The sequence below is a fragment of the Barbus barbus genome (assembly GCF_936440315.1).
Source record: "Barbus barbus genome assembly, chromosome: 12".
In the NCBI taxonomy this organism is placed as follows: Eukaryota; Metazoa; Chordata; class Actinopteri; order Cypriniformes; family Cyprinidae; genus Barbus; species Barbus barbus.
This window is the reverse complement of record NC_136740.1, coordinates 1,917,426-1,930,981: the sequence shown is the minus strand read 5'-3', so window position 1 is coordinate 1,930,981 and position 13,556 is coordinate 1,917,426. Positions and strand designations below refer to the sequence as shown.

The 13,556-nt window shown below is 37.1% G+C and overlaps 1 protein-coding gene across 2 annotated transcripts in view; it reads right to left on the bottom strand.

The window, feature by feature from the left end:
- LOC306878298 (ADAMTS-like protein 4) overlaps positions 1–13,556 on the bottom strand; it is a 63,191-nt gene that overhangs the window by 27,766 nt on the left and 21,869 nt on the right. For both annotated transcript variants that reach the window (XM_079430556.1, XM_079430555.1), the window contains exon 5: positions 2,927–3,029. In XM_079430556.1, the coding sequence (XP_079286682.1) occupies positions 2,927–3,029 (103 nt within the window). The remainder of the gene's footprint in view (positions 1–2,926; positions 3,030–13,556) is intronic.

Genomic DNA, 13,556 nt, shown 5'->3' with positions numbered 1-13,556 from the left:
CCTTTGGATTACGAGTCCGACACTCTAACCATTAGGCCACGACTTCCCCTAATGTTGAATGGGACTTCCCCATTCAACATTCTAAACTAAAGATTTGTGGTTCTACCTGTAAGAATCAAGATTTTGAACTCAAGATTCAATATTCAGTCTAAACTAAAGATTCAGGGTACTAAACTCAAGAATCAAGATTCTAAACTCAAGATTGAAAATTCAAGATTCAAGTGTCTAAACTCATTATTAACTGTTCTAAATGTTCTACACTCAAGATTCATGGTTCTGAACTCAAAATCTAAATTCTAAACTCCAGATTGAAAGTTTTAAACTCAATATTTGTTAATTTGAGATTCAAGTGTCTAAACGCAGTATTCATGATTCCAAATTTAAAGTGCTATACTCAAGATTCAGTATTCTAAACTCAGAAAACAAGATTCTAAACTCAAGATTCAAAATTCTAAACTAAGGATATGTGGTTCTACATGTAAGAATCAAGATTTTACACACAAGATTCAATAATCATCACTCAAGTTTCAAGGTTTTAAAACTAAAGATTATAAATTTGAGATTCACGGGTCTAAACTCAGTATATATGATTCCAAATTCGAGGTTCTATACTCAAGATTCAAGATTCTGCATTAGGTATCTAAAATCAAAGATTATAAACTCAAGATTTTAAACTCAGGAAATTCAAATTCAAGTGTCTAAACTCGGTATTCACATTTCTAAATGCAAGGTTCTACACTCAAGATTCAAGGTTCTAAATTCTAAATTTAAGGTGCTACACCCAAGATTCAAGACAAATTCAAAAACAAAATAAAATAAATGAATTCAAATTAAAATAAATTCTAAATCCAAGATTTAAGGTTTAAAATTCTAAATTCAAGATTCACATGTCTGAACTCATTATTCACTTTTCTAAATTGAAGGTTCTACACTCAAGATTTGAGGTTTTAAACTGAAGAATTAAGATTTTTAACTCAAGGTGAACTTGATTGTAAAAGATTGTAAGTTCAAGATTCAAGTGTCTGAACTCATGATTCTAGAAATTCTAGAACCAAAATTCTATATGCAGCATTTAAGATGTGAAGGATCCAAACTGAAGATTTAAGGTCCTGTCCTAATGATTTGTGGTCGTCTGTCAGAGAGGGGTTCCTGCACACTCGAGTCTCTCTGTTGTAGGCCAGACGGCTTCCTCTCCTCAACAGTAGATTGGGTGTCACTTCAGTTACGTCTGTCCTCACTTCCCCCTTTTTCAAGCCTCTCACTTACTATTCAGGCCTTTCTTCGTCCATTCAGGTCTTTCTCCTCTCATTCACAGACCCTTTCATCCCATCCATCCATCCATCCCGAACAGCAGCATTTTTCATTCGGTTGCTATGACTCCCTAACCTCTGTCCTCTCTGACTCCGCCCCCCTCATCTGATTTCCTCACTATAAGTCTCTCTTTTTCTTTCCCATCTCTCTCTGTATTTTTGATTTATAGTGGTGGTGTGGTACGTGTGCTCTGTCTCAGTGACTTTTATAACGGCCCGTCACACATTCCTCTGTTTTTAACTCTGTGTTTCTCTTTAACTTCTCTTCTCTATCCTTCTCTCTCACAAAGAGTCTTTGCTTGTACAGTAATACCCATGACCCCTGCGGTCTCCCTCCTCCTCTCTTCATTCATTCTATACATCTACTTTGTCTTCTTATGGCTCGGGTCATTTACAGCCTCTCAAAAACGCCTTTATTCTTGCTTATCTGCTAGTTCTGAGCTTTCTTAGAATCACTAACTGTTTAAGGCCGTGCCAGTCTAAAAGAAACCTATGCACATTTTTCACATTTTCTACGCTGATCGTGAAGAAAAATCTGCAGAATGAATTTAAAAATAGCAAAACTTGTTGAACAGCTCTGAAAATACTCATCCAACATATTTGAAATTATTATTTTTGTGTAATATGGAATAAGAATTTAAATATTTTATATTTATAATAAAACAAATTCTCAACTTCTAAGCCATCTTGGATCTTTTATTTTTTTATTTTTGCATGCAAACCACAAGACTGCCTTTGTGAAGCATGCATAGCCGCTTTAGATTTTAGGTAAAAAGTCATCTTGGAAGGCAGTTTGAAACAGGTTTTGCATTAGCTACACTACCATTTAACATTTTTGGGTTTTCTCTTTGAGAGGAAATGAATACGTTTATTCAGAAAACATGCATTAAATTAATCAAAAGTGACAGAGGCATCTATAATGTTACAAAAGACTTCTACTTAAAATAATCCTAGCAAAAAGCTTCCACAACAATATTGTGCAGCACAACTGTGTTCAACATTGATAATAATCAGAAATGTTTGTTGAGCAGTAAATCAGTATATTATAATGATTTCTGAAGATCATGTGACACTGAAGACTGGAGTAATGATGCTGAAAATACAGCTTTGATCACAGAAATAAATTACATTTTAACACATATTCACATAGAAAACAATATTTGAAACTGTAATAATATTTCACATATTACTGTTTTTCCAGTATTTGTGAGAAAATAAATGCAGCCTTGGTGAGCAGAAGAGACTTCTTTAAAAAAAAAAAATATTTTGACAAATAAATAAAAATATTTCCAACCTCAAACTTTTAAACTGTAGTGCCTTAAAAAGTTTTCTAAATAGGCAGCACACTATCTTTTGAAACAGAGCTCATATGAACTTTTTAATAAACATATAAAAAACCAAACTGCAAAATAATATAGTCTGATCATGAAAAACTAACTGGAAAGAGGTAAATGGAAAATATTGTGTAAGCAGATGTCCAGTATACTTGATTATTAGACAATAAACTCCAAATGCTGCTCCACAATGGCAGAGAGGTAATAACAGGGTAATATTCCACCACACCTCTGTTATTGCTTCTTTTTCCCCTTTACACCCCTTCAATTTCCATTTCTAACCTTCTGTGAAAGGCTCCCAGTCATACACACGTCCCATAAACTCTTGATTGTTGAACGCTGCACACTGCTCAGCCCTGGAGTTTACTGGAGCACCTGGACATGCCTGCAGGGAGAGAGAGAGAAAGCCTTAAGTTATAGTACCTCACGTGGACAAGCACGACAGTGTGTGTGTGTTTTGGGTCAGCCTGTGACAGAGAGTGATGCATTCGTTACCATATGGAAATAATGGTGAACCTAGAAACACTCAGATAAATGTCCAGAGGGAGAGACAGACGGAGGCCAGTGTTTACAGAGCCAGAGAAAGACAAGAGCCCTGAAGAAGATGACTCAAAGTGACACATTTTAAGGAATGAAAAACTAGCAAAAACGTTTTATCAAGTAAAAGGTATTTTAGTCTAATTGTACAAATGTCCTTCAGCTCAAGTTTCACATGCTTTTTTGCTGTGATTTTCATAAAGTAAACATAAGAATAACTTTGATATTGTTCGTAATATTTCCACATGGACACTTACTGGACTGAAGCAGCTCGGCTTTACTTGTTTCCAGAAGCTTTACTTTCTCTGTTCCTCAGTGGAGGAATGATCTTCATCTCACATCTTCTGAGGAACGTTTATGTCTTCATCTCTCAATCAGCATTGCATTATATGTTTGGATCCTTTAAATATCATCTAACTAAGACATATTATTGCAGATATAGAGTGACGACGACTGATATTTATATAATTTTATGTCATTATTTGCTATACTGTTATAAAGATATCACTGATTTACATTACAAGCATCAAGATTTCATCATATAAATATCAGCATCTGCACCAAATTGCATATTTTTGCTCAGTTTGAGTCTCTGAATAAAACTGTGCTGTTTTTTTTCTTCCAAACACGTGCATTTTGTTTTCTCTAAAGGTTCAATGAACTGTTTTATTTCCATTTCGGACTATTATTTAACATTATAGACTTTACAGGGTTAAGAAAGCAGAATTGTTAAGTGGAAATGTTACCAAAATCGATAAATTCCTTACAATCCCCAAACCACAGACAGAACGGGACATCAGGATAAAACATATGGCGTCATAAATCAGACCTATATCAGCTTTGGAGAGCACAAGAGCACAGATGCTCGTCTCAAGATCTTCCACGTGTTCGTTCACGATGCCAATGACATCAGGAAACACTGCTCATTTTCTCTTGCTTTTTTCCTTTTCCTGTCTTGAACACGAAAGGAACCACCCACAGAGGGAGAGATGAAGCGGAGGGATGTGCAGGACACTAAAGACAGGCAGAGACAGCTGCGGATGGTAATGGGGGTGAAATGAAAGAGGCACGGGGTCATCGAGGTGTCATTTCACCTCACAGACCTCTGCACACACAGCCATTAATGACCAAACACCGGCCCATTACTGCACACCAAACACACTGCGGCTCTCCACAAGCCAGCCCTAAATATTTACAGCACGTCTGAGTGTGTTTGCTCAGGAAAACGTCTGCTCTGTTTATTCTAGGGGTTCAGAGCTCATACTCGTGTTCGCTGATTTACTTGAATTAATCCGTGGTTTGGGTGCTTACAGCATAAGTTACAATGTTAAGATATGTGCATATATACATACGTTTAATTAGGCTACATCAATGCTGACGAATATTTACAAACATTCAGAATATTGAGTGCTTGAAACTTCCTGAATGGTTTAAAAAACAACTGAATTAATGATTAAGAACATCGACATAAGATACTGTATCTGTTCCTTCAAAAACATTAAATGTTATCTAAAATAACATGATATTTTAAAAAAAGCAACATTACTTATTTTCTTCAGCTATTTTAAACTATTTTAAAAGACAACAACAACTAATAAAAATGACAAAAACACGCAATAAAATGAACTAAAATCAAATTTCTAATAAAATATAATAGTGTCTCAATTACACTAAAACAACAGTGGTGGAGATATTTAGTCAAATGTTCATGCTGCTCAAGAAAGCCTTACAAAAAGAAGTATACTTTGTTCATTTAATTAAGTGAATTTAAATATATTTTTGAAGTATACTTTATGTTGTACATAAGTATACTGTACTTCTAAGAGTATTACTGTTTTAGTACTTGCATGGGACTAAATTGGTCCAGATTTTAATTTATAAAAATATACTTTTAACTGTATTTAAGTGTAACTTCAGTAAACTTTAAGCACACAACTAGTTTTTTCTTTAGCAACTACATTACAAGTTAAGGTAAAAGGATTGCTTCACACTAAAATATGAGTCCATAATCTATAATAACTCTTCCTCCAGTGAAAAAGTGCATCTCCTGTTGTCTCTCACATCAAAATCCAGCCACATATTTGTTCAGAGCTGTTTGGCTTGTAAACGCTGCTTGATCTGTGCAGATTTCTCTCCTGATTCAGACCAGAACAAGATTTGAGTGAACTATTATTTGAAAGAATTACACATAAAAACACAAAGCATTCAAAGATGAAAAGAGGCTAAATCATTGTTGAGGATTTTACTTGCTAAGAGAGCAGAAGAACAACACAGAGCTGATATATAGCTGAAAAGTACCAGTCAAAGAGTTCAGAAGAGTTCCTGTAATGAAGCAGAGCATCTACTAGAACTCAAGCTGAGAGACAGAGAGCTAATGCTTTACTGCCTTTCCTTAGGCCACATTCACTTCCTCGTTAATAGGGCCACTGTCAAACAGGGGCACACACGGGTCAGACCGCATCTGCACACACACACACACACACACACACACCAATGAACAGCTCCATCGGATCTTATTACAGTAGAAGCCGAGTGCTTACTAGTTCGGTGGGAAATCAGGGTGTAGCACTCACACACACACACACATGTGAATGAATGATTGAATGTATGGCTGGCTCAGATGCATCCATGGTGGATGAATATGGCGAGAATTCACGATTTTCTCACACATGTTGTGAACAGCTGTCACTCACACTCTCTCTCTCTCTCACACACACACACTTTCTCTGCACTCATCTTTTCTCTTTCTCTGTGAATACCCCATTCTTTTGTTTTTCTGTGTCCAGCTGACAAAAGCAGTTGGTCAGTGTAAACACATTTAACAAAGCAGCATGCTGAAACGCACACACACACACACATACACACACACACACACACACACACACACACACACACGCACGCACGCACGCACACACACACACACTCTTCAAGAGAGGTACTTGAAAAAACAAGGAACTAAAAACACCTGAATAGACACAGATGAAATGTGCACACAAAGACATTCCTGTGCGCAGCTCCATGTGCGTTTGTAAAGTCGATGCATAACAGAACCAGGAGCTTTTTCAATCAATTTAGGTAAACATTTATATAAGCATAGGTTAATAAACATTATGAATTTAATAATCAAGTAAAGCAGAGCTCCTCCACCCCAGTAAGTGTTCATCTTGAAATATAACAATATCAAAGTTATTCCTATATTTACTTTATAAAAATCAGAAATGTGCATGTCATATATAGGCTTTATAGGGATAAAATGCTGTTTAAAACCGTTTTAGATATATAGCAAGTCACACTGCAGGAAATGCACAATTCTCACAGCTAATGTTCAGGTGTTGTGGTTGCCAGGTCATTGCTATGTGGTTGCTAAGGTGTTCTGGCTGATTGCTCAAACGTTACTTACTGGCTTATGTCAAAAAACCTCCAAAATCTGATGTACAATTGGTTCAGAATGAGTTTCACAACAGAGTCGAATTCTTAGCCTAAGAGGCTTGAGCGGTAGTAGAAATAAGAGCAATATTAATAGCAGTAGTGATGCTTGACTAAGCAAATGCCACTAACTAGATTACACACAAGCCCTGTGTGAATGAGAAAGAGGGTTTGAGCATGTGGGGTTCATTTGTGCAGTATAGAAAGAATGTGGGCTATACACTGTCTTTGTGTCCAAGTGTGTGTGTGTGTGTGTGTGTGTGAGTGTGAGTGTGTGTGTGTGTGTGTGTGTGTGTGTGGTGATGTAACATACATGTGTTTTTAATATGTGGTTTATGATATGTCTCTGCGTTTGTGTCTCTGTGTTTAAAGTTAATGCACAGTAAATCCTGCACGTATGTGTGTGTGTGTGTGTTAAACAAGGTTAGTCCGAGCTAGGAGAAAGTGCACAAAAAGAGAGAAGTCTCGGATCAGGAAAAGAGAAGAGGAGGGAAGGACAGAACAGCTGTAAAACAGTGGGTCTTTACAAACTCGACCTGAACAGAACAAATGCTGAGAGTTATAGAGGAATAAACGTGAATGTTATAGGCCTCCCTCGAGGACAATGGAAGAAAATAGCTGAAGGAAATGAGGGAAAATATTCATTACAAACAAACATAACAATTATTCTGAAACTCAAGTTTATCTAATGTGTTATTTAAAGTAAATAATTAGGGTAAACATTTTGTGAAATGCAATATAAACACAACTGAGTCATTTGAGGCGGGTGGTTTGCACAGGCGATGGACAGCTGTCCGATCTCAGTCCCAGCTGAGATTTGAGCTCACTTCCTGCCAAATTCCTGATATATTGTCCCATATCAGCATTATGGCCTAAATTTTCTTTAAATCTTTAAATTCCCACAAAGGAAACTCTCTCCAACCCTTTAAAACAGAGGAAGTTAGCAGCATCTGTAATGTATTTCAATTTGAAAACATTGCCTTCAGCATGAGGACACTGACTGGACAGAGATGCGTCACATGAAATGAACTCTCGGTCATATTTGAACTGTTGTAAAGGACTAGTTCACCCAAAAATGCATATTCTGTGAGTCACTCACTGTCATGTCGTTCAAAACCAGAGATGTTTAACAGAATGTGAATGTTGCTTTTTTACAGATAATCTAAAGAGTAGCTTAAAGGAATAGTTCACCCATGGCTTCAGGGCATCTAATGAGTTTGTTTCTTCATCAGGTTTGTAGAAATGTGTCTCTGCATCAGTGTCTCAGCAATGGATGCTCTGCAGTGAATGGGTGCCGTCAGAATGAGAGTCCAAACAGCTGATAAAAACATCACAATAATCCACACCACTCCAGTCCATCAGTTAACATCTGGAGAACACAAAAGCTGTGTGTTTTTATGAAACAAATCCATAATTAAAATGTTTTATACCACTGCTTCCGGCTAAAATACAAATCCGTAATCCATAATAACTCTTCCTCCAGTGAAAAAGTGCATCTCCTGTTGTCTCTCACATCAAAATCCAGTCACATATTTGTTTGGAGCTGTTTTGGCTTGTAAACGCTGCTTGATCTGTGCAGATTTCTCTCCTGATTCAGACCAGAACACTTTTTCACTGGAGGAAGTGTTATTATGAATTATGGACTCTTTTAATTAAAAAAACAAAACAGAAAAAACTTAATTCTGGATTTGTTTCAGCTTTTGTCTTCTCCAGATGTTAACTGATGGACTGGAGTGGTGTGGATTATTGTGATGTTTTTATCAGCTGTTTGGACTCTCATTCTGACGGCACCCATTCACTGCAGAGCATCCATTGCTGAGACACTGATGCAGAGACACATTTCTACAAACCTGATGAAGAAACAAACTCATCCTGATCTCTGATGGACTGAGGATGAGCACATATTCATTTACAGGTGAGTTTTTTTTCCTCGCACAAACAATACAACACACAACTCGCATGATGCTTTTTAATTCATAATTTTTACAGTGTTACAGCCCCAGCATACATTGCATTTCACTGGGCCTCATTCATGAAAACCAACAGTTTTTCAGCTTTTTTTTTTTTTTTTTTAATTACGCAAATTGTTGTATGATGCAAGATGTTATATTACCACAAGACATTCTTCATCACGTGACAGTTTACACAGAAATGTGTTCTGCTTGTGTTTAAAGCAAATGAGGACTTCTGATGGAAAAAAGGAGTCATGAAATTCTGCGAAACACAGATTTTACACGAAAGAAATGGTAAGCAAATGATGACAGAATTAGCATTTTTGGATAAACTGCTTTAAATTTAATAAAAAAAAATAAAATAAATTTTTTTACATCAGGATAACTTGCATGATAATAATCACTTATTTTCACGTTACGTGTTCAAATAGCTGCATTTTCTCAGTCAGCATTTGAATCATATGGTAAATTTGAGATGAATTCTCTCTTTTGTTTCTGAAAGGCCATTGTGGAGAGATTTAGCCTTTGACACAGCAATGTAAATGTTTATTTAGCGAGTGCAGAGCCCACCCTTTGTCAATGACTTCATACAGAAAGACCTTTCACTGCACGTTTCTTTCTTTCTTTAGCTCGTCTTTCTCGTTTTCTTTCCATTCCCTCTCCAAGAAAACTCTTCCTTCCTTCCTCATCTCTGCTTTATTACTTCACCCCAGGCCTCTCATTCCCTCTATCTGTTTTTCTGCCCTCTCTATTTCTGGAGAGTGTGTGTGTGTGTGTGTGAGTGTGTTTTAAACAGTGGCGTCTTTCACTGCGCTACAGCGTAACTGTGTCACACCCCCAGAAAGCCCCTTCGCTCCACTCCTCTGTTTCACTTCCTCTCCTCCTCTTCTCTCAGTTCCCGCTGATCACACACACACACACACACACACATAATAAAGTACACATTACTACAGTTTATCATTCCTCCAAATAGAATGTTGTACACCAATAACATTCCTGAGATATATAACCCATAATAAAACACACACACACTCTCTAGTTTACACATCCAGAACAAGATATTACACAGCATAACACTGATCATGGACAACAAAACTACCTGCAGAACTGAAAGAAATCAACGTTTATGTACAAATAAATAGTTTTAGTTGACTCTCTTCATCTGTTCAGAGATTTTCACCTACTTTAGATGTCATTTTCTCTGAATATGTAGGCCTATGTATCAACAGAAATAGGGACCACTGACACAGAATGTGATTTTGCTTCAAAACATGGGCAGTGGAATGATGTTAAAGTTGAACAACTTTTAACTTGAGCAGTTTTTAGAATGGCGTGTCATGTGCGAGGTTCTGTAAAATCGTAATGGTCATGTTTACATAGAAAAACAATGGAAGAGTAATGCAGTGGAATGCAAAAATGTATTTCAAATAAATTATGTTAATGTTTATAATAAGGCTGCCCCAGTAATAGTCGACTAAACGTTAGTCGATGACAACAGCCTTAGTCAACTAAAATTTTATAATTCAGTTATTCGCAGAACAAAAACTGTCCGTGTCTGTAATGGGAAGATCATTAAAGGCTGCTCCTTGAGGTATTTACAGGAAATACAAATGTCCACCTATCATTCATCCATCTCAAATATGGCTTATTATCATTAAAACATGTTAGTAGCAGCATGGCTGTTTGCTCTAGTGTAACCCTAGATATATGTGTGTTATTAGTGTTACGTCCATATATGTCCTTGTGGGAGTGGCTGTGTTTCTCTCTCTTCCTTTTTCTCTCTCTCTTGCTCGCTCTTCTCTGTCGATCTTTTAGGCTGCCTCCCTCATATCCAAGTGTTTGTGTGGAATCTGTTGGCGCTGTTTTGACACAATCAAGACATTATGCTTTCATAAAATAAAGAAAAACAAACAGGATACGCTTTCTGCCTTTCGTCCTGGTCTCCGTGAACTGGAGCACATCACAAAAATGAACCGAAACTCAGCCTATAGGCTACTTGCCTCACAGACATGATAAATATATAATATTAAGGAAATTAAAACAACAGAAAGTGTGTATGAGAGATAGAGAGAGCACATGATCATCAAGTGATCAGAAGCTCCACTTCCAGTCAAAACATGTGAGTTTGTCTTTCTATGCCCAGTAATCTCACCGTCCCTTCAACACACACTCCAAACTATAGAGATAAACACACACACACTCTGCTATGTATAGCCAAACAGCACTCAGAGGGGCCAGTGAGAACTTTTCCTGGGTTCCACCTCCATCTGTGGCATTTTAAAGCTCGGTTACAAACCAAAAGTACTCAGTTATGTGTTGCTGAAAAACTCTTAGCAACCAATTCCCCATAAAAATGACGGATTTAACCTATAGGTCCTTTAGGGAATCAGTGGAAATCTAAGGCAATGGCTGAACGTTTGATAACTTGTGATTCATATATTGCTTGCAAAGGGCAATTATAATCTAGCTCCATTGTGTTGCATTGCACATCTCATTTGCAGCGAACACAAGGAGAGATGTTGTAACTACAGCAAGAACATGCTGTGTTATGACAGAAACTATTGTGAAATATGTTTAACATAAACGCTTAGGTAAGGCCGATAGATAAGATGTTGTAATGCATCTTAAGGAATCCCTTGCCTCGGGGATTTTTGGCCCACAGATATAGCTGCTTAAATTGACGTTCCCTTGTGACCTTTAGCATACTTTTAAATCGAGTACTTATATACTTTACAAGAATATACCTAATTGTGAACTGAACGTATAATGTGTTCAGATACTTCATTGCATGATAATTGCAATTAAATGAAAATGTATTATCGTTTACATAGTTTACATGTTAGTCAGCACTTTAAAATAAGTGTACTTCTTTAAAACATGACGAAAGTTTATTAAAACATAATGATTTCAAATTCATTCAAAAGTGTACTTAAGTGTGTTAAGAAACATAGTCATTAAAGTGTCTCTCTTTAAGTAAAGTTAAGTGGCCTTATATTTCATTAATATTATATTATCTGCAAGTACAGAATATTTAAAAATACACTACTAAGATTTTAAGTACACTACAATTGCACATGCAATAAAATTAAGCACACTTATTTTTCATAAAGGATCATTCTAAATGACATTTTCCCTTCTCCAGTGTGCTTCCATGAAACACAAAAGTAGATGCTGAACATGTCACGGATGCTCTTTTCCAAGGTGGATGGGAACCAAAAAGCACAAAATCAATCCATATTTTGTGCGCATATGAAAATAATAGTGGCTTGGAATAACATGAGTGTGGGTAAACTGAAAAAGATGTCACATTTGGTGAATTATTCAAACACAGAAAACAATTACAGCTCAAGCAAACCTGCTACCAGAGCCCTGGCTCAGATTTCAGCACTTGTTCACGACCCACAAGACCGACATGTCCCGGTAACACAAACACTGCAGCGTGTTTGCATGTGTCTGAAGTAATCACTGTGAGTCAGTGTGTGTATCACGCCACCAACAGCAGGAATCGGCTTCACCACATCAACTTGACCGCCGTTCAAAAATGACTAACTCTGGTTTTGAGAGCTCACATGCTGCCCTGGGCCGCTGGAACGGCTCGGAGATGTATAATATAACTACCGCCCAGGCTGATCCTGGAAAGTTGGATTAAAGGGAACTGGGTGATTTACGATTTGCAAAGAATCTGGCTCTAGTCAGCGTTCGACAGGGGAGTGAGAAAGAGCCTCAGCTCAAATGAACCAAGTCGATCTGGAAGGAAAGTTGAAGAAAAAGACTGTTGTGGAGTTTCTGAGAGACGGAGAGATGGATGGAGAACCGGCTCCTGGAACAGGGGGGAATCCATCCCTTTGACGTGAAAAATGCACTTTGGGATAGAAGCGTTTGATGAAATCTTTCAGAAAATCAGCGGTAATTACTAGTGGCTCGGATGAAGCACTTTTGTAAAACTGTGGTTAAATCTGGGAGGTTGGTGTTGAGTTAAAGAGCTTCTTGAGTGATGTAACATGGGACTTTCCAATGGGAACATTTAGCCATAATCAGGGCAAGTGAAACATTGTCACTCTAGGCCAACCAGCCTATTTAAAAGGACAGTTCAAAATGTCCTGTTCATTAACTCTCCCTCTGGCCATACAAGATGTAGGTGACTTTTTTCTCCAGTAGAACAGTAAAAAATATTTTTAGCTGAAACTGTGCTCCTTGGTGATTCATAAAATGCAAGTCAGTGGCTACCATCAATTTGAGAGTCAAAAAAGCATATACAGGCAAGGAAAATATAACACTCGTGGCTCCTGATGATATATTGAGGTCTTACGAAGCAAAACTACCAGTCTGTGCAATAAACTCAACATTATTTATAACATTATTACCTGTAATCCAGAGCCTCAGGCAAACGGTCTGGAATGATTCACGAACAAATCGTTCTTTCGAACCGGTTCTTTTTAGTGAATTAGATACACGAGTTCACCAAATCAGACTGATCGTCTGAAACAAATCACGGCGCGAGCAGCAAAGATCTACAAGTTACTAAATCAAAACTCACTTTCAGACGCCTGGAAGTCACTCCGACCGGAAATGAGCCAAACTAGCGGCGGATCTGATCCTGTGATGAATGAACTGATTCAGTGCTCCAGTTCCTGCAACAGTCACTGAACTGAAGAAACAGTTCAACTCGGACCGAAGAGCCGTTGATACAAGCACACTGTAAATCCTAATAAGTTCAGCTTACTTAGAAAAACTTTGGAAACCGATTGCCTTATTTTTGCAAAGCAAACTTAAAAAGAAAACTGAAGTTAACTTAATAAATAGCTGCAAGTAAAGAAAACAAACACAACCTAAGTAAATTAAATTACAAACAGGAAGTTAGTTTAACATAAATTGTTGTTAACATACTCTAGAATATTTATTAAACTTACTTAGGATTTAATAGTAAGACTACTTTATTTCATTAACTTAACTTAGTTTTATATTGTGTTCTGCAAACATATTCAACGCTATTAATC